This window comes from Bubalus bubalis, chromosome 2, assembly GCF_019923935.1.
Source record: "Bubalus bubalis isolate 160015118507 breed Murrah chromosome 2, NDDB_SH_1, whole genome shotgun sequence".
Classification (NCBI taxonomy): Eukaryota; Metazoa; Chordata; class Mammalia; order Artiodactyla; family Bovidae; genus Bubalus; species Bubalus bubalis.
This window is the reverse complement of record NC_059158.1, coordinates 39269646-39291882: the sequence shown is the minus strand read 5'-3', so window position 1 is coordinate 39291882 and position 22237 is coordinate 39269646. Positions and strand designations below refer to the sequence as shown.

Genomic DNA, 22237 nt, shown 5'->3' with positions numbered 1-22237 from the left:
AAAGGTCCATCTAGTCAAGGCTATGGTTTTTCCTGTGGTCCTGTGTGGATGTGAGAATTGGACTGTGAAGAGGGCTGAGCGCCGAAGAATTGCTGCTTTTGAACTGTGGTGTTGGAGAAGACTCTTGAGAGTCCCTTGGACTGCAAGGAGATCCAACCAGTCCATTCTGAAGGAGATCAGCCCTGGGATTTCTTTGGAAGGAATGATGCTAAAACTGAAACTCCAGTACTTTGGCCACCTCATGCGAAGAGTTGACCCATTGGAAAAGACTCTGATGCTGGGAGGGATTTGGGGTAGGCAGAGAAGGGGACGACAGAGGATGAGATGGCTGGATGGCATAGCTGACTCGATGGATGTGAGTCTGAGTGAACTCTGGGAGTTGGTGATGGACAGGGAGGCCTGGCATGCTGTGATTCATGGGGTCGCAAAGAGTCGGACACGACTGAGTGACTGAACTGAACTGATGATTATTATAATGTCAATTTTCATCAAATATATATATTGAGTATTAAATATATTAAGTGTATTAAAAATTCATATTATTTACATTCTCCCTCCATATATATTTATCAACCACAGTTCTATGTCTCAGCAAGCACAAAAACTGGCATTTACTTGCTGGCAATTAATATTACTTCCCCAGTCTTCTCTGGGCTTCCCTGGTGGCTCAGTGGTAAAGAATCCGCCTGCCAAGCAGGAGACTCAAGTTCAATCCCTGGGTCAAGAAGATGCCCTGGAGAAGGGAATGGCACCCCGCTCCAGTATTCTTGCCTGGAGAATCCCATGGACAGAGGAGCTTGGCAAGTTATAGTCGCAAAAGAGTCTGACATAGTGGCTCAACGACTACAACAACTTCAGTCTTCTGCATGGAACTCATATGTACCCTACCAAGACTTGTCTTAAATGACAGCTCTTTTTTAGAGATTTTCCTCTTGCACTTTCTCTTTTGACACTATAGATTTTTGTGCACACTTTGGCTGGTTCTAGTGACATTATAAGTGTTGATGTGTTTATTTCTCTCATTAGAAAGATCATTCTTGGCTGTGTAATTGGATAAGACCTGTAACTTCTCTGGATCTTAGTTTCATTATCAGTAAAAAGGGAAAATTAAACTAGATGATTTCTAACATTTATTTTCTAGTTCTAAAATTATGTGACATGAATCTTAACTATCTTGAATCTTTAAGTAATAAAATTTTCTGAAAATTTAATCTTTGCCAACACTTAAGAAATAGTATTACTACTATTTCTTTTTAGATGAGAACCTCCTTAAGATTTATTGAATCCTTCCTTGATTTTTAAAGCAAAATATATTTCAATTTTAGCCTTTATTTCATGGCTTACATAATGGTATCTCTATACTGGCTTAAATTACTGTGTGTCTCTAGAAAGAGCACTGATTGCCTATAGAGATGCTCTCCAGCCCCACTGAACTCAATCAGTGCACAGACTTTACCATTTATTGAAATTAAATTTTGCTTTGGTTTCAGAAACTAGACAACAGTACCTGTTGATACCCTTCGAAAGAAGGCATGATTCTCTTACCAAGTTAAAATGAATTATTTTGTAGAATTCAGAAGCATAAATTTGAGCAGAAGGACAGGTAGTTGATATGACTTCACTAGTATGTATCATCATACTTGGTCTTGACGTATTGTAGATAGCACAGCCGACTCCTATAGGCCCGTTTCAAGTGTAAGATTGTAATGCACACACAACCCCTGGGTATTGTATATCTTTGTTGTGTCCAACAGTAATTCACAGACATCTAAATAGTCACTGCCTAAGCAAATTTCCTCTAGTGTGAAGAAGCTAGACCTTAGATTGTGTGTGTGTGTGTCTGTGTGTGTGTGTGTGTATATGTTAGTCACTCAGTTGTGTCAGACTCTTTGCGACCCCATGGTCTGTAGCCTGCCAGGCTCCTCTCTCCATAGGATTTCCCAGGTAGGAATATTGGAGTGGGTTGCCATTCCCTTCTTCAGGGGATCTTCCTAACCCAGGGATGGATCCCTGATCTCCTGCATTGCAAGCAGATTCTTTACCGTCTGGGCCACCAGGGAAGCCCAGACTTTAGACTGTGGCCAAAGATCAAAGACAAAAACCAGGATTATAAGAGAGGAGAGAGAGATGAGAAAAAAATTAAGCAAAAACTTCAGGCAGTTTGAGTTCTTATTTGTACATCTTGGATGTGGGTGGGTCAACAGGTTAGCTGGCAGCTGAAAGGTCAGTGTGGGTCTTTCTGTTCTGGAATAGACCAAAGTAGTATATCAAAGAAAATTTCAGCTGTTTATGGGTGCTTTGGAAAACCTGGAGAGGGCAGATGTCAGGTGCAGGTTATAGGTAATCTCTGTGTCTGATGAAGGGCTGCTGGTGTCCCTTCATATGAAGCACCATTATACTTAGGCCAGGTCTGCACCAGTGACTTCAGAATTTCTCACTAGAAAGCTTCTTTATCTTCTTTTGAAGTAGCTGCTTTGTAATCTGTTCTTTTGCTCTTCAATTATGTACTCTTGTTCTGTGAGAGTAAGAATCTTAGCCATATCCCGAATGCCTATTTATTTTGATGGAGACTTGATTATCGTCCTAACTTTGATTTTTTCCCCACCTATTGCCGGGAGAAAAATCAATAACCTCAGATATGCAGATGACACCACCCTTATGGCAGAAAGTGAAGAGGAACTAAAAAGCCTCTTGATGAAGGTGAAAGTGGAGAGTGAAAAAGTTGGCTTAAAGCTCAACATTCAGAAAACGAAGATCATGGCATCTGGTCCCATCACTTCATGGGAAATAGATGGGGAAACAGTGGAAACAGTGTCAGACTTTATTTTTTGGGGCTCCAAAATCACTGCAGCCATGAAATTAAAAGATGCTTTCTCCTTGGAAGAAAAGTTCTCACCAACCTAGATAGCATATTGAAAAGCAGAGACATTACTTTGCCAACAAAGGTCCATCTAGTCAAGGCTATGGTTTTTCCAGTGGTCATGTATGGATATGAGAGTTGGACTGTGAAGAAGGCTGAGCACCGAAGAATTGCTGCTTTTGAACTGTGGTGTTGGAGAAGACTCTTGAGAGTCCCTTGGACTGCAAGGAGATCCAACCAGTCCATTCTGAAGGAGATCAGCCCTGGGATTTCTTTGGAAGGAATGATGCTAAAACTGAAACTCCAGTACTTTGGCCTCCTGATGCGAAGAGTTGACCCATTGGAAAATACTCTGATGCTGGGAGGGATTTGGGGCAGGCGGAGAAGGGGACGACAGAGGATGAGATGGCTGGATGGCATTACCGACTCGATGGACATGAGTTTGAGTGAACTCCGGGAGTTGGTGATAGACAGGGAGGCCTGGCGTGCTGGGATTCATGGGGTCGCAAAGAGTCAGACAGGACTGAGCGACTGAACTGAACTGATTCCCCTGGGAATGGGGTATGTCTACCAGGGTCACATCATGATCAGGAGAAGCACTTACACAGTTTGAAAAAGCCCCTAGAGGGATGTGTGTGTATGTGTGTGTGTGTGTGCGCGCTGTCTCACTTTAAAAAATTCTCTCTCTAGCCCCTTAAACTTAAGTTTCTTTAAATAATGCAGTAGGGAGAAATACATAATTTTGTTCACCTGTCTAGCCTCAAGGGTAGTAACAAATTAACATATCGCGCTCAACGTTTTGAATAGTTTTAAAAGGAAACCTTTTATCATCCTAGGTTTTGAAGTTTTAAGGTGCTCTGCTGGTGGAAGGACTGTATAACATGAGCGCTGAGGAAGGCGACCCACCCCCTCCGGAAGAAGCAGCCCCTCCCTCGTCCGGAGAATCGGAGCCTCCTGGTTCAGAAGAGGTTGCCCCTCCAGATCCAGGAGATGAGGCTCCGCCCCCTCCTTCCAGCGAGGAGGCCCCAACCCTTCCCGAAGAGGTGTCTGAGGGAGATACAGGCTCTCTTTCCGAGAAAGCCCCTACTTCCTCTTTAAGTGATTATTTGAATCTCCTTCCTTCTGATGAAAGGATAGTTATGCCAGACGATGATGAGTTGGAACCAGGCAGGGTGCGACCCAGGCCTGCGCCGCGAATGGTCCAGTCAATGCTTTCTGATGTGCTCTCTCAGTCTTCCCGCAGATCATCCAAATACCGCCGAAGTATGAGTGGCATTCCAAATCTACAGGAAACATTAAAAGAGAGACAGGTTTTGCTTATGTTTTTCATATGTATCACTTTGATCTCAAATGAAACGTTTTGGTGACTTTTCTTAATAATTGCATTTTTTTTAACCTGTGGTTTTCATTCTTTAGGCAAGATATAGAGATGCAAGAGAAAACCGAAAAATGAAAATTGACCCTTCCTACAAGTATATATTTGAAATTCTGTCAGAAAAGCTTGGCCTGGACATAGTAACTGTTGAAGAATTAATTTTGGATTGCCCATCTGTAAGTTTGAGTCTTATCGCTCTGTTTTAGCTGCTTTTAGAGAAGTGATTGATTTAAGAAACATGGATCATTGTGAACAACAAAACATTTAGAAAGAGGCGGTTGGAATTTACCTAATTAGAGAGGAAGCTTTATTTTATGTAATTATAGCCAACTGGATGATATTTCTAGTTTGGCCTACTAGTGTGGAGGAAGGAAGGAAGGAAGGAAAAGGGTTGGCAACTAGAATTAAGCTAAAATTTAATTCAGAATGGCTTCAGAAGTTAAGAGGAATAGTAAAGCACAGGTAGAATGGTATTTTAAAAGTACAGGTTATATAACCTACAAGTAAAAATTATTTGGATAGAAAAACAAACTGCAGAAATAGAGCTAGGGCACAGTGACTGTTGCATGAATATATTGGAAACCAGTGAGGTGATTCCCATGTATCTCTGCACGCCAGGGACACCCTACTTACTGCCTACTTTTCTGGCATAATTATTAACAGTTCCTCCTTTCACTCCAAAAACGGTCCCAGTTTTGGATGATGAATTTACTATATATGGTCACCCTAATTATAGTAATATATGATAAACTGTGACTTTCATAGCAGTTCCCAGAAGCAGTGTTATAGCTTCCTTATAGCTCAGGTTCTAAATTAATTTTCTTTTAAAAAATTTTGATACTTTTTGTTGTAAATTCCTTATAGACATTGATTCTCTTTTCAAAATATTTATTTTTATTTATTTTTGGCTGCTTTGGGTCTTTGTTGCTTTGTATGAGCTTTCTCTAGTGCCGGGGTCCAGCCCCAGCTGATCCAGGGTATTCGAAGGAGAGACGGCATAGGCGAGGGTCAGGAAACAACTGCTTAATTACACTTTAATTAAGGATACAAAGAGTAATAGAATAAGGATAGCTCAGTGAGGAAATTCAGTGGAGAAAAGCGGCTGAAATAAGGATAGCTCAGTAGGAAAATTCAGTGGAGACTTGGTTTACGCAGAAAATCAGTATAACCCGTGACACCAGGTTAGCTCTGACCACGGAGGCCGCAGGCGCCCTCTCGAATAGCGGAAGGTGCCCCACCTTAGACACCTTCTCGAGTGGGTCTTAGAAGCCCAGGCAAATAAATGGTCGCAGAGGACATCCGCGCTCCAGATGGACACTCAGCTGGAAGTTAAAGGAAAGAATGACATGGGGAGACCAAGCGTTGGTGAGCAAGGCCCGCACTTTATTTTCCAAAGTAGTTTTTATACCTTAAGGTATGCATAGAGGATAATGGGGGAAGGGGTAGAGTCATGCAGCAAGCCAGGCTTTCTTCCTGCAAACTTATCATATGCAAAAGTTCAGGTGATTGACATCATCTTCTGGCCCGGAGGCCTGTTAACATTTTAAGAAACTTATTTTTCTCTAAAGGTGATTATTCCAAAGTCAGGCACCAGCCTTCCAAAAAGCATTGGACAAAGCTGCATTTTACATTTCTATACACCCATTATATCAATCAATACACTGCCAAGGACACAGTAGGTAAGGAGTATGGAGACTTAGCAGCAAACATTGGCCCAACAAGTGAAAAACCCTTCACCAATACAATTTCTAATCAATCTTTTAACTACTCAAAGGAATCTGTGTTTAGGCAGTTTAGAACATCTCCTGCCTCTCACAGTTGGGAGGCTCTGAACAATCACATGTGGCCGGAAAAACCCATTCAGGCAGGCTAGAGGATTTCCAAAGGAGTTTGTAGGTTGAAACACTGTCACACCCAGGAATTATGAACTGGAGCTGTAAGCTAACTCTCTTTTCAGAGAGAGGTAGTGGGGGACAGCCCCCAGTAAAGTCAGAGGTGTAGGTGAAAGCACAAAGCAGAAAGTAGGCAGACTCTGGTTTTCGGGGTAGATGCTCGAGAATTTCCAGGGGGACTCCTGAGGCTCGATCCCACCTTTGCGTATGCTGAGCCTCCTTCCTCATGACCTTTGTCATGGGCGGAGTTCCTCACGCTGGCTCCAGGCAGTGATAGAATTCCAGTTGAGCTATTACAGATCCTCACTCAATATGCAATATGCCGGCTCCCGGCACTCTAGTTGTGGTGAGTGAGGGCTACACATTGTGGTCTGCGGGCTTCTCATTATGGCAGCATCTCAGCACTCTTGCCTGGAAAATCCCATGGACGGAGGAGCCTGGAAGGCTGCTGTCCATGGGGTCGCTGAGGGTCGGACATGACTGAGCGACTTCACTTTCACTTTTCACTTTAATGCATTGGAGGAGGAAATGGCAACCCACTCCAGTGTTCTTGCCTGGAGAATCCCAGGGACGGGGGAGCCTGGTGGGCTGCCGTCTATGGGGTCGCACAGAGTCGGACACAACTGAAGTGACTCAGCAGCAGCAGCAGCTTGTTGTGGAGCATGCGCTCTAGGCTCGTGGGCTTCAGTAGTTGCAGTGCACGGGCTCAGTAGTTATGGATCTCAGGCTCTAGAGTGAGGACTCAGTAGCTGTGGCACACGGGCCTAGTTGCTCCGTGGCATATGGAATCCTCCTGGACCAAGGATTGAATCTGTGCCTCCTGCATTGGTAGGCAGATTCTTATCCACTGTGGCACCAGGGAAGTCCTAAGTTAATTTTCAATAAATTACTGTTAACTGCTTGAGCTTGTCATCAAGTCTAGGAGTGACCTGGATCAGTGAAAGTCACAGTTTCTCAGGTCACCAAAGTTCCATGTGGGAGTGTAGATGTGGCCAAATGCTTTAAGGGCGTTCAGGCTGTTAGCTGAGTAGGCCCCTGTGCTGAAGGGCCTTGCACTTGGATTAATGATCTCCTGTTGCCATCTTGAAATTATTAATAATTTTTAAACATTTGGTTCTGCATTTTCATTTTATACTGGACCCCACAAATTCTGAAATCTGTACTGGCTATGGGTCATACCACCCGATGGCAACAGGATTCTTTTTGCCATTCTCAAGCTGTTTTGTTTGTTTGTATTGCTTTTAAAAAATTATTTATTTATGGCTGTGCTGGGTCTTTGTTACTGAGTGGGCTTTTCTCTGGTTGTGTAGAATAGGGTATACAGTCGTTAGACTGTGTGGGCTTCTCATTGCAGTGACTTCTCTTGTGGAACATGGGCTCTTGCGTGCGTGGGCTTCAGAGTTGCAGCATGTGGGTCCAACAGTTGCAGCTCCTAGGCTCTAGAGCACAGGCTTAGTTGCTCCGACACATGTGGGATCTTCCCGGATCAGGGATGGAATCTGTGTTTCCTGCATTGACAAGTGGATTCTTTACCACTGAGCCACCATTTGTTTCAATCTCTCCTGGCCTCCTTTCCTTACTATTTGGGCTCCTCTGACAACTCTGTTTGTGTGTCTGCCTGTTCTCCTAGTAGAAGAAAGTAACATAAAACAGCCCTGTACTCATCACTGAACAGATGACCAAGAGATGAAGGAAAGGCAAATTTCTAAAAAAAGTGTTTCTCAGATGGCCCAGGCTTCAGGCCTGTCCCAAGAACCATTCCTGTGCTTGGTTAGGGAGGAAACTACATAGGTGATCAACCTTGTTTCATCTGAAATTTGCAAGGCCACATAGTTGGCTGACTTCATAATTGGAATCCCAGTTGCTCTGCAGAAGTTTTAGGCAAAGACATTGGGACTGGACAGTGCCTTCAGAGGAGAATTGATGCTAGGACTCGGGAGATGGGTGCCTACAGAGGTGGTACTATCACCCGTAAGTATTGATATTTGCCCTCTGGTTTTCTTGACTGGCATTTTCTGCTTGGAGGAAGTTTTTCTCACTGGGCTAGCATGCTGGAGTGCCTGGTGGCTGCAAACCATTCCACTTGTCACTCCAGGGGTATGTCTTGGATTTGGGTTTATGTGGTTAAGTTATTCCTTAAGACTATCATGCACTAGGTCAGATACTGCTAAGGCAGCAAGAAATGGGAAATCTAGGATTAAGGGAAAATTCAGGCCAAAAAAGGTGTTTCCTTAAGAGTTCCTTGTGAGTTGCAAAGCCACAGTGGAAGGAAGATCATACAGCCAGGAATGGAGACAAATGTCAAAATCTGGGAGAGATTAGAGTGTTTATTTGGCTACATGTTCAAAGCCAGGACTTATAGTAGATTGGGATCATGATTAGTGGATGCATGAGGAAGCAGATGGAATAAGGAGCAGGGGATGGTATGTTTTGTGTGGTTTAGGAAACTGGGTGTGTGAAGAACGGGTGTGGTGGTTAGTTTGTTGGCTTTCAGATCCATTCTCTTTTACTGTTCTGTTACCTGGGAGACTGACCTTTCTGGAATCTACCACGTGCCCTCGCTCTCTTGCTTCCATGTGGCTCAGCCTCTGGGAGGTACCAGTAGGAGACTGGAGGGCATAGGGGAAAGAAGCCTGATCCTTCCCTCCTTGGCCGTGTTTCTGGCTGTGTTCTCCCAAGCAGTCCCTCTCCCCCAGCTCCTTCTTTCAGCCTGCTTCCTTCTGTTCCCCCATGCCCACCCTTCCAGGCCTTGAGGTGGTACTGGTTTTCCTCTGTTGGTTCATTTTATTATAGTTTCTTAGTCATTTTATTGGGCTTCCCCAGGTGGATAAGTGATAAAGAATCTGCCTGGAATGCAGGAGACCTGGGTTTGATCCCTGGTTGGAGAAGATCCCCTGGAGAAGGAAATGGCAACCTATTCCAGTATTCTTGCCTGGGAAATCCCATGGACAGAGGAGCCTGGTGGGCTACAGTCCATGGGGTCACATAACAGTTCAACATGACTTAGCCACTAAACAAGTAATTTCTCTTTTACTTAACAGCTGGAAGCATTTACTCTCTTTTTTATGAAAGATGGTTGTAAGACACTGAAATTTTTGTACCAAGAAGGAGATGTACCTGGTCTTGGTAAGTATGTTCTGCAAGGGTAATGTGCCAGCTGTTCATGAATGAATGTGAAAATGTAGCATATCTTTTCTCTTATACATAGACAATCCTATATTTATAAAGGAAATTATCAGGAGCTTACAGGATTACCATAATGATTGAAGATGAAAACATCCTTATAAAAGTCATTGACTTCCCCTGGGAATATACATTTTCACTAGGGTTTAATTGCCTTTTCCCTGAAACAGATAGAGAGCCATTCTGTACACATGTTGTCAGATGACCAGAAATAGTCAGGAAATCACCTGAAAGCACAGCCGTTGCTGCCTATGGTCCTAGGTGAGCCTCCTGTGTCTGCTGCTGCTGTAGTTGAAATATCTGGCTTTCCCTACTTTTCACGTTATTCCAAAAAGAGTTGCTACTTTACCAGGTTGGTAAACTTTTGTCTTAATAAGTAGGTACATGGCCCATCCTTTGCTCTTAGGCTACTTATCTTATAAATCCTGTGGATTTTACCTTCACTGTGTCCCCTCTATTGATTCTTTCTTGCTTTCCTCCTCTGCTGCCTTTAAGCTAGGCTCATATCTCACGCTGTCTCTGAATTCTAGATCCAAAAATAGTATCTGTTGTCAGATTCCCTCTCTGAAATCTATACTACTTATTCTTGGTAAGTAAACCTTTAATTAGGCCCAAATTCTTCATTTATTGCACCAAGGCCTGTTATAACCTGGGCACACAGTACTTGTTTAGTTGGATCTCCTAATCGCCTCTTAACCAGAACTTGCTGCTCCTTCTAAGTCAGTCTTCATTGTTTTCTGTTCATACCAGTCATTTCTGTGCCCTTTTCTCCACTCTCCATCCTGACTCTCTCTGAATGCCTTTCTTCTCTCCACCTAGACAAATCCTACCCCTCTTTAGGATCACTTCATGCATTCTCTTTTCTTCAGAGCCTTCCTAGAGTTTTCCAAACCACGTCCATCACTATCCTCCAAACTCCTGTCTCTTTTAAAGTTTGCACTGTCAAACAGAGCACTTGAGGATGTTCTTCTGTTTTCATCTTGCTGTTCCGTTGCTCAGTCGTGTCTGACTCTTTGAAACCCTGTGAACTGCAGCACACCAGGCTTCCCTGTCCTTCACTATTTCCCAGAGTTTGCTCAGAATCGAGTCAATGATGCTGTCTGACCATCTCATCCTCTGTCTCTCCCTTCTCTTCCTGTCCTCAATCTTTCCCAGCATCTGGGTCTTTTCTAATGAGTTGGCTCTTCACATCAGGTGGCCAAGGTATTGGAGCTTCAGCTTCAGCATCAGTCTTTCCATTGAATATTCAGGGTTGATTTCTTTTAGGATGGACTGGTTTGATCTCCTTGCAGTCCAAGGGACTCTCAAGAATCTTCAAACACTGAAGATAGATACCTAATTAAATGATAAGTTTTCATTGAAATTAGCTCAAGGAAAGAGTTCATATAAGTTGGGTGCTGTGAGAATATTTAGTCGGGGACATGATCTTCTTAGGGGAGTCACTGAAGGTTTCCCCATGAGGTGGCATTCTGGCTAAAATATGTAAGATTAGCAAGGATTAGGGAGGTAGAAGATGGACGATGGGATGGCAGACGAGTGTGCATGAAGGCCCTGCCTGAGGCCAGGCCGGAAGGAGCAAAGTGCAGAGCTCAGGGAAAGGCACCCGAGGAGGTGGCAATGTTAAGATTTGCAATTACTAACATCTTTTTGTAGGCAAAAAATTTTATCCCACAATCATATTGAAAACTTCTTATACTAAAGTGAGGCAAGGAACACCAGTGTAAGAATCACAGTAATTTATCACATTTAATCAGTTATGTGATCATATGTTAAGTTCTTGACTTTTGTTTTCAGAATGTGGTCGAACTATCGCTGGAGCAACCAAAGGGGCAAAAATGATGAGATTGTATGTAGACAACGCAGCCCCGGAGAAACTAAAAGGACAGTGTGTATTTTTTGTTCGCTGTCACAACGATATCCCTATAAATACTAAAAATATTCAGGAAGTATGTTTACTTTTTTTCAAATATATAGTTAAATATTTTTGCCAGCTTTATTGTGATACAATTGACATATAACATTATGTAAGTTTAAGGTATGCAAAGAATTTATTCAATACATTGTGAGATGGTTACCACCATAGCATTAACTTCATATAATTAACTACTTTTCTTTTTTGGTAATGATGTTTAAGATCTACTCCCTTAGCAACTTTTTTCTTTTTTAAGTTTTTTTTTTTTTTTTTTGATGTGGACCATTTTTAAACTCTTTATTGCACTTATTACAATATTGCTTGTTTTATGTTTTGGTGTTTACCTACGGAGAAGGCAATGGCACCCCACTCCAGTACTTTTGCCTGGAAAATCCCATGGATGGAGGAGCCTGGTAGGCTGTAGTCCATGGGGTCGCTAGAGTCGGACACAACTGAGCGACTTCACTTTCACTTTTCACTTTCATGCATTGGAGAAGGAAATGGCAACCCACTCCAGTGTTTTTGCTTGGAGAATCCCAGGGATGGGGAAGCCTGGTGGGCTGCCGTCTCTGGGGTCGCACAGAGTCGGACACGACTGATGTGACTTAGCAGCAGCAGCAGCAACAAGGTATGTGGGTTCTTAGCTCCCCAATCAAAGATCGCATCCCCTACATTAGAAGGTGAAGTCTTAACCACTGGACTGCCGGGGATGTCCCAGCAGCTTTCAAGTATATGATATAGTAATTTATGCTTTTTTTTTTAATTTTTATTTTATTTTTTAACTTTACAATATTGTATTGGTTTTGCCATATATCGAAATGAATCCGTCACAGGTATACATGTGTGCTTTTGAACTCTGGTGTTGAAGACTCTTGAGAGTCCCTTGGACTGCAAGGAGATCCAACCAGTCCATCCTAAAAGGAGATCAGTCCTGAATATTCATTGGAAGGACTGATACTGAAGCTGAAACTCTAATACTTTGGCCACCTGATGTGAAGAACTAAATCATTGGAAAAGACCCTGATGCTGGGCAAGACTGAAGGCAGAAGGAGAACGGGACAGAGAATGGGATGGTTGGATGGCATCACCAACTCGATGGACATGAGTTTGAGCAAGCTCCGGGAGTTGGTGATGGGCAGGGAAGCCTGATATGCTGCAGTCCATGGGGCTGCAAAGAGTCGGACCTGACTGAGTGACTGAACAGAACTGATTGTTGACTATGGGGCTTCCCAGGTGGTGCTAGTGGTAAAGAACCTGTATGCCAATGCAGGAGACACAAGAGACTCGGGTTTGATCCCTGGGTTGGGAAGATCCCCTGGAGGAGGGCATGGCAACCCACTAGAGTATTCTTGCCTAGAGAATCCCATGAACAGAGGAGCCTGGTGGGCTATGGTCCATAGCGTTGCAAAGAGTTGGACATGACTAAGGTAACTTAGCGTGGCACGTTGTTAACATAGTCACCATGTTGTTCATTATATCCCCAGAACCTAGTCATCGTGTAACCGAAAGTTTGCACCCTTTCACCAGAGGTTTTTTTGTGTCAAATTTCTGGGCAGAAGGCTAGTTTCGTTGTTCTGTCTTTGCACTGACAGTTTTCTGGTCTCCTTTTCATAGACAGGGCAACTGTCAACCTGGAACTTTCTTTTTGCACGAGGCTTAATTTCATTTCCCTCACATTGTGTATGCTCCAGGCCATAACTTCTTTCCTAGGCAGAATTTAAAGCACCAGGGAAAAAATGTTTGCTTGATGAGCAAGCATCTGAATGGTTAAATGCGGGCAGAATATAAATTTGTTGATTTTAGAACCCTAATATTCACCACTTAAGTTTTCCTAATAGTTTATAAGATGTTTTATTTATACTTATTGCAGTGTAAAAATAGATTTTGGTTTTCAGTTCTTAATGGGACCAGCATATAAAATAACCTTTGAACATTATCCTTTCAGGAAGTGCTATTTACTGTTCTGGATGCATCGGAAGGACTGCTAGTTGGAATTAGAAATATGCTGGCAAATATATTTCTACCAGCTATTCTTGCAACAAATAGTTGGGGTGCTTTAAACCAGTCCCAGCAAGGAGAATCTGAAAAACACATTTTCATTGAAACCATCAACAGATACCTTTCCTTTTTAGATGGTAAGTATAATATTTAATGTTTAATAAATTATTACAATAAGCAAATTAGCTATAAGATATGTTATTAAAAAATAAACATTAGAGAACAAATTTCAATCTTAAAAGATGATGTTAATCAAAGTAATTATGGGACCTAGAGTTAAGATATTTAATCATTACAACTTCTCTTTCCAGGAATTTTTGAAGGCATAAGATACATTTTCTATTTTCTGTTGAGGAAGAAGTCTCTTCCTATATTATTTGTGAAAATTTTTACCATATTTAAATATATATGCTTTATTATTAACCCTCTTTAAACTATAAATCATTTCATATTGATAAAAATAAACAATTTAAATAATCATAGCACAGTCTAATGATCAATTAGAATTATACTCCTACTATAAAATATTAAATCTCTAACATTTTAGTAATTACAGCTTGAAACCACACATTGATGTTTAACACACTGACATTACCATCTCTTCTCAATATTATTTTTTCCCTTTTAGGTGCTAGAATAAGTATTGAGGGAACAGTTAAGCTAAAGAAAATAGACAATGTTGATTTTTCCAAACTGCATACCTTTGAAGACGTCACACTTGCAGCGAGCAATTCAGAAACCGTTCGTCAGCTAGAGGACGTGCTGATGATATGGTACAAACAGATCGAACAGGTGAGCTGGCTCGAGTGACTGCATCAGATACGAGTTGTGGTTCTCATCTGTGTCCTAATCATTGCATTTTGTTCCTGAACATAAAGGGAAGAGGAGCCTTCCAGATTCTACTATGAAATTCAGCCTCTTCTTGATTCCAGTGCAAAATCATTGTTCTCTTTGGACCATTTAAAATCACCTTTAAGATATTTCTCACTTTAAGGAGGAAACCATAACAGTATGGCTTGAGGATAAAATAGTAAAGAATCAGGATTAGCTAGCATTTATCTGCAATATTTTATATATTGTTTATGCTTTTCATTAGAGAGAGAGGAAAACAACACAATGAAGAGCCTATAGCCACAATGCTAGATAATTAATAAATGCTATTTGGTTCCTCAGTGAAATTGTTTGTGTTGACAGAGAGGTTCAAACTAGGCTCGTTCATATTAGAGCTGTAGTTGCAAGTCTGCAGCTCTGTGGCCAAACACATTTTCTCTGTGAGTAAGAAAAGCAGTGATAGAAATGGTGTCACATTCTGAGAGGTGCCAACTTACACTACAAAGGCTGCCCCAAACCAGATACTATATAATTGCTCTAAACAGACTCTAGAAACCAGCTCACAGATCTCCAGGTCATGAGCACGGGAGAGTGGAACTGGAGAAGAAAATCTTTAATGGAGTGAGGACTAGGGGAGAAAAGTCTTGAGCAAGCAAGAGTTAGAGAAAAGCATTTCTGATTTTACCTCTCAGAACTGTTAGAAGGAGGGAAGTGTAGTTCGAGTGGAGAATCTGGAGGAGTTTTGGAAACTCCATCAAGGCCTGGAGTGCTGACCCCAGACTTTGCTTCCAGGTGTCACTAGGTAATAAAAATGAGTATTTGTCCACCTGCAGCTGCCTTTAATGCCACTGAGGAAGGAGGGGAGTTGTAAGCCATTGTGGAGGTCAAGCTCTGTCCTGCACAGAGCTGAGGAGATCTCCTCCAGTTTTCATGATCAATCAAAATAGATCTTCTTTTATAAAAATGAGCAAGCAAAAGATAATAGCTTAACATGAAGATATTAGGCAACTTGAAATAAGAAAATCAAGTTGGCCAACTGTAGCAAATGGTCTCCAGTTAAGCAGAATCAGTGCAAGAAATCTTTAAAAATTACATCTAGGACGTCCTTGGTGGCACAGTGGATAAGGATCTGCCTTCCAATACAGGGGACGTGTGTCCAATCCCTGGTCCAGGAAGATTAGACATGCTGTGGAACAACTGAAGCCAGAGTCTGCACTCTAGAGCCTGTACTTGGAAACAAGAGAAGCCACCACAATGGGAAACCTGCACGCTGCAAGGAAGAGTAACCCCTGCTCACCACAACTAGAGAGAGCCTACGTGCAGCGAAAAAGACCCAGCACAGTCAATATATAAATAAATATTAAAAATATTACATCTAAAATAAACCCACACAAAAATTAATTCAGGATGGATCATCACTAAAACTAAAAGAAGAGATACATGCAACAAGATGAATGAATCTCAAAAACATGCTGTGAACAAATCCAGCCTTTGAAGAGTATTGTGAAAAGTAGAACAAAAACTATAGATAAATCAGAACATAATGTAGGGCTATATTAATATCTAATTAAGACAGATGGAAAACCCAGAAGCCATGAAATAAAAACCTGACATATTTGACTACATAAAATAATTAATATCCATATGGCAGAAATCACTGTAAGCAACATTAAAAGATAAATGACTTTCTGGGAGAAAAATATTATCAGCATGTGTAACAAAGAGTTAGTATCCACAATATATAAAGAACTTGCTCTTCTTTGGGATTGGAATGAAAACTGACCTTTTCCAGTCCTGTGGCTACTGTTGAGTTTCCCAAATTTGCTGACATGCTGAGTATAGCACTTCAATAGCATTCTTGCCTGGAGACCCCTAGGGACAGTATGAAAAGGCAAAAAGATACGATGCTGCAAGATGAGTCCCCCAGCTTGGAAGGTGTTCAGCATGCTACCATGGTGAAGAGTGGAGGGCAATTACTAATAGCTCCAGTAAGAATGAAGTAGCTGGGCCAAAGCTGGAATGATGCTTGGTTGGGGACATGTCTGGTGGTGAAAGTAAAGTTAGATGCTGTAAAGAACAGTATTGCATAGGAAGCTGGTTAGGTCCACGAATCAAGGTAAATTGGACATGGTCAAGCAGGAGATAGTAAGGCTGAATATCAACATCTTAGGAATCAGTGAACTATAATAGATGGGAATGGGAGAATTTAATTCAGATGACCATTATATCTATTACTGTGGGCAAGAATCCCTTAGAAGAAATGGAGTAGCTTTCATAGTCAATTATAGAATGCAGTACTTGAGTACAGTCTCGAAAATGACAGAACGATCTTAGTTCATTTCCAAGGCAAACCATTCAACATCACAGTAATCCAGGTCTATGCCCCAACCACTGATGTCAAAAAAGATGAACAGTTCTAGGAAGACCTACAAAACCTAGAGCTAACACCAAAAAAATAAAAATAAAAAGAGATGTCTTTTTCATCATAGGGGATTGGAATGCGAATGTAGGAAGTCAAGAGATACCAGAATAACAGGCAAGCTTGGCTTTGGAGTACAAAATGAAGCAGGGCAAAGGCTAACATTTTTGCCAAGAGAATGCATTGGTCATTGCAAATGCCCTCTTCCAACAACACAAGAGATGATTCTACACATAGACATCACCAGATGGTCAATACCAAGATCAAATTGATTGCCCTTTGCAGCCAAAGATGGAGAAGCTCTATACAGTTAGCAAAAGTAAGATCAGGAGCTGACTGTAGCTCAAAACATGACCTCCTTATTGCAAAATTCAGGCTTAAATTGAAGAAAATAGGGAAAACATCTATGTCATTCAGATATGTTCTAAATCCCTTATGATTATACAGTGGAAGTGATGAATAGATTCAAGGAATTAGACCTGATAGACAGAGTTGCTGAAGAACTATGGATGGAGGTTCATAATGTTGTACAGTGTTTTTGAGATGGTTTTGGAGGCAGTGACCAAACTATCTCAAAGGAAAAGAAATGCAAGAAGGCAAAGTAGTTGTCTGAGGAGCTTTACAGATATCTGAGGAAAGAAGAGATGCTAAAGACAAAGGAGAAAGGCAAAGATATACCCAACTGAATGCAGAGTTCCAGAGAATAGCAAGGAGAGATAAGAAGGCCTTTTAAAATGAATAATGCAAAGAAGTAGAGGAAAGCAATAGAATGGGAAAGGCTAGAGATCTCTTTAGGAAAATAGGAAATATCAAAGGAACATTTCATGCAGGGATGGGCAGGATAAAGGATGAAAATGGTAAGGATAAAGGACAAAAATGGTAAGGACCTAACATAAGCAGATGTAGATGATTTTCTAGAACTCTCTTGCTTTTTTGATGATCCAATGGATGTTGGCAATTTAATCTCTTATTCCTCTGCCTTTTCTAAATTCAGCTTGAACATCTGCAAGTTCACGGTTCACATACTGTTGAAGCCTGGCTTGGAGAATGTTGAGCATTACTTTGCTAGCATGTGAGATGAGTGCAACTGTGTGGTAGTTTGAACATTCTTTGGCATTGCCTTTCTTTAAGATTAGAATGAAAACTGACCTTTTCCAGTCCCGTGGCCACTGCTGAGTTTTCCAAATTTGCTGGCATATTGAGTGCAGCACTTTGACAGCATCATCTTTTAGGATTTGAAATAGCTCAACTGGAATTCCATCACCTCCACTAGCTTTGTTCATAGTGATGCTTCATAAGGCCCACTTGACTTCGCATTCCAGAATATCTGGCTCTAGGTGAGTGATCACACCATCATGGTTATCTGGGTTATGAAGACTTATTTTTGTATAGTTCTATGTATTCTTGCCACCTCTTCTTAATATATTCTGTTTCTGATATCATAAGATATCTTAATATCTTCAGTGATCTGTTGGATCATTGAAAAAGCAAGAGAATTCCAGAAAAACATCTACTTCTGCTTTATCGATTATGTCAAAGCCTTTGACTGTGTGGATCACAATAAACTGTGGAAAATTCTGAAAGAGATGGGAATACCAGACCACTGACTTGCCTCTTGAGAAATCTGTGTGCAGGTCAGGAAGCAACAGTTAGAACTGGACATGGAACAACAGACTGGTTCCAAATTGGGAAAGGAATATGTCAAGGCTGTATATTGTCACCCTGCTTATTTAACTTAAATGCGGAGTACATCATGAGAAATGCTGGGCTGGATGAAGCACAAGCTGGAATCAAGATTGCTGGGAGAAATATCAATAACCTCAGATATGCAGATGACACCACCCTTATGGCAGAAAGTGAAGAAGAACTCAAGAGCTTCTTGATGAAAGTGAAAGAGGAGAGTGAAAATGTTGAGTGAAAGCTCAACATTCAGAAAATGACGATCATGACATCTGGTCCCATCACTTCATGGCAAATAGATGGAGAAACAATGGAAACAGTGGCAGACTTTATTTTGGGCGTCAAAATCACTGCAGATTATGACTGCAGTCATGCAATTAAAAGACGCTTGCTCCTTGGAAGAAAGCTCTGATTAACCTAGACAGCATATTAAAAAGCAGAGACATTACTTTGCTGACAAAGGTCTGGATAGTCAAGGCTATGGTTTTTCCATTAATCATATATGGATGTGAGAGTTGGACTGAAGAAAGCTTAGTGCTGAAGAATTGATGCTTTTAAACTGTGGTGTTGGAGAAGACTCTTGAGAGTCCCTTGGGCTGCATGGAGATCCAACCGGTTCATCCTAAAGGAGATCATCCTGAATATTCATTGAAAGGACTGATGTTGAAGCTGAAACTCCAATACTTTGGCCACCTGATGTGAAGAACTGACTCATTTGAAAAGATCCTGATGCTGGGAAAGATTGAAGGCAAGAGGAGAAGGGGATGACAAAGGATGAGATAGTTGGATGGCATCACTGACTCAATGGACATGGGTTTGGGTAAACTCGGGGAGTTTGTGATGGACAGGGAGGCCTGGCATGCTGAAGTCCATGGGGTCGCAAAAAGTAGGACACAACTGAGTGACTGAACTGAACTGAACTCAGTGATGTCATCCATTTTCTAACAATGTTAGTTGTTTCTATGTTTTTGTCCTATTACAAACAATAATAATGTTGATACATCTTCATTGAATATCTTTGTTCAAGTCTTGTTTGCACTTGTTCAAGAGTTTCCCAGGGGATGGCTCAGAGAAGTACTATATCAGTTTTTTATTGGTTACTAACTGCAAAGCCTTCCAAACAGTGGTTATATTAATTTATAATTTTTTACGTAAGTAAATGAGAGTTTCCATGTCTTCAAATCTTCCATTACACTAAGAATGTCAGATTTTTAATGGTTGTCAGTATGTTGGGTGTGAAATTGTATTTTGATTTATTTTACATTACCCTGAACACTGTTGAGGCTGTGCTTTTTTTTTTTTTTTAATTTGGGTGTGACATGTGGGATCATAGTCCTCAGTCCCTGCACTCAAAGAGTGGAGGTTTTTGTTTTTTTTTTTTAATTGATTCATTTTTTTTCGAAGGATAATTGCTTTACAGAATTTTGCTGTTTTCTGTCAAACCTCAACATGTATCAGCCATAGGTATACATATATCCCCTCCTTTTTGAACCTCCCTCCCATCTCTCGCCCCATCCCACCCCTCTAGGTTGATACAGAGCCCCTGTTTGGATTTCCTGAGCCATACAGCAAACTCCTGTTGGTTATCTATTTTACATATGGTAATGTGAGTTTCCATGTTACTCTTTCCATACACCTTACCCTCTCCTCCCTTCTCCCCATGTCCATAAGTCTATTCTCTAGAAAGAGTGGAGTTTTAACCCCTGGACCGCCAGGGAAGTCCTGAGGTTGTGCATGCTTAATGGGTATTTAGATCTCTCCTTGTTGAATTGGCTGTTCTTATCCTTTATCTAGTTTTCTTTCAGATTGCTTGATGACGTCTTACTGAATTGTTGAGAGTTTGAATAATGTTTTCCTGCTGTTCATCTTTTGTTGCTCCCTATTGTGTCCTGAATTTTCAGTTGGTATTGGTGTCTTTAGTCATGTAGAAGTTTTACATTTTAATGGATGTATATGAGATACAAATGGCAATCTAGCCTCAATTTAGCTACCTCCAGTGACAAGAAGCTTTGTGCTTTTTGTATTTAGGAAACACTTTTCGTACTCTCGTGTTATGAAGATATTCTCCTAAATTATTTATTTTAAATGTTGAACTATACAAAAATGAGTAACAAATGAATAATACTAAAAATTAATAAGATAAACAAATTATTGTAAAATGAACACCTGTGTAAATTGCACAAGTAAGAAATAGAGCATTATCTGCACCTTGCAATCTCCATGCCTTTCTCTTCCCAATTTTAACTTCTTTTTCTTCCAGTGGTTACCATTTTCTTGACAGTTATGATATTCCATTCCATGTCTTTCTTTATAGTTTTACCCCCATCTTCTATATTTTCTTTAAAGGTTTTGCCATTTTGTTTTAACCATTTAAGTTTTAATGTATCTGGAATTATTTGTATCTGTGTATAATGTAAGGGCTTCCCCCAGTGGCTCGGTGGTAAAGAATCTGCCTGTGATGCAGGAGCTGCAGGAGATGTGGGAACGATCCCTGGGGAAGATCCCCTGGAGGAGGGCATGGCATCCTGTTCCATGATCCTGCCTGGAGAATCCAGGGGCCTGGTGGGCTACACTCCATAGGGTCACAAAGAGTTGGACATGAAGGAAGCGACTTAGCACACATGCACGCATAATGTGAAGTAGGAATCTAATTTTGTCTTTTCCATATAGTTAGCCAGTTGTCCCAGAACTGTACTTGGTAGTCCATTCTTTGCTAACAAATTTGTATTATGTATCAAGTGTTTAGACTCTTTTATCTGTCCCATTGGTCTACTTATTTGATTTTTGCATTCATACCATACTGCATTAATTTCTGTTGCTTTTTACTAAATCAACGTTTAGTATGCTAATTCCCTTTCAGTGTTTTTGTTCAAAATTGCATTGATTATTTCTGGTTAAATGCTCTTCCAAATTAATTTTAACGCTAGTTTGTTAAGTATCATGAAAAAAAGCCTTGTCGAGATTTTGATTGGAAATTTCATTGAATGTATACATTAATTTAGAGAAAATTGCCATTTTTGTATTACTGAATTTCCCAATCCATGAACATGGTATATTTCTCCATTTATTTATTTATTTTGTGCGCTGAAAGTAAATTTTCTAATTTTCTCCAAAAAGATCTTGTACATCTTTTGTTAAACTCTAGATATCTTAATGTTGTTACTATTTATTATAGCATATGCTATCATTTTAGAAATTACATTTTTAGATTGCTAGATGGCTTGTAAAGAAATTACACTAATATTTAAATACATACAGCCAAAACCTTACTGAATTGTTCACTTTTATTAGTTATAAAAGTCTGTCTTTATATATTCTTGAGTTTTTAAAATGTGGCCAACCAGTCCATCTGTGATTATGCCATTTTTGTTTTTTATTTACAATTCTTGTACCTTTGTTTACTTTCCTTATATTGTCCTGTGATCTCCATGTCCAGGTTGAATAGAAGTGGGTGGTGATAGTGACGAAATTGTCTTGTCCTTGGTTTCAAAGTGGTATTTTCTAAAATTTCATTTTTAAGTATGATGTTTGCTGTAGATTTTTGGTAGATACTCATTATCATGGTAAAGATATTCTCTTCTAGTCTTAGTTTACTAAGAGTTCTCAATATCATTCAGTGTTGACTGTCATTTATACTTTTAACTTTTTTTTAAAAAGTTCAAATAATGAGATTTTAAAAGAAGAAAGTAACATGTCTAAGCTGTGAACTTTTTTGATTCCAGGTACTTATTGAGAGTGAGCAGATGAGAAAAGAAGCTGATGACTCGGGTCCACTCACTGAATTGGAACACTGGAAACGCATGTCAGCCAAATTCAATTATATCATTGAACAGATTAAAGGACCAAGTTGTAAGGCTGTTATAAATGTGCTTAATGTTGCACACTCCAAACTCTTAAAGGTAAAAGGCCTTGTGTTGTAAAGTTAGGTATACTTCAAAACAAACAACTGAAAAATTACCCTTCTTGAATTGCTTCTTTGCATCATATACTTGGCACCGTGTATTTAGAAGTGCTAAACTTTGAGTAAGGCTTTCTCATATACCATAATTACTTCTAGAAGAGGAAAAGGAAGTATAGAAGTGAAGAT

The 22237-nt window shown here is 40.5% G+C and overlaps 1 protein-coding gene across 1 annotated transcript in view; it reads left to right on the top strand.

Annotated features, from left to right (window-relative positions):
* The first annotated feature begins 3705 nt into the window (after positions 1 to 3705).
* The window catches only part of DNAH8 (dynein axonemal heavy chain 8), a 332077-nt gene continuing 313545 nt past the window's right edge, over positions 3706 to 22237 (top strand). Inside the window, exons 1-7 of the mRNA XM_044930509.2 lie at positions 3706 to 4170; positions 4277 to 4411; positions 9169 to 9253; positions 11105 to 11256; positions 13168 to 13357; positions 13849 to 14012; positions 21873 to 22049. Of these exons, the coding sequence (XP_044786444.2) occupies positions 3742 to 4170; positions 4277 to 4411; positions 9169 to 9253; positions 11105 to 11256; positions 13168 to 13357; positions 13849 to 14012; positions 21873 to 22049 (1332 nt within the window). The 5' untranslated portion in view covers positions 3706 to 3741. The remainder of the gene's footprint in view (positions 4171 to 4276; positions 4412 to 9168; positions 9254 to 11104; positions 11257 to 13167; positions 13358 to 13848; positions 14013 to 21872; positions 22050 to 22237) is intronic.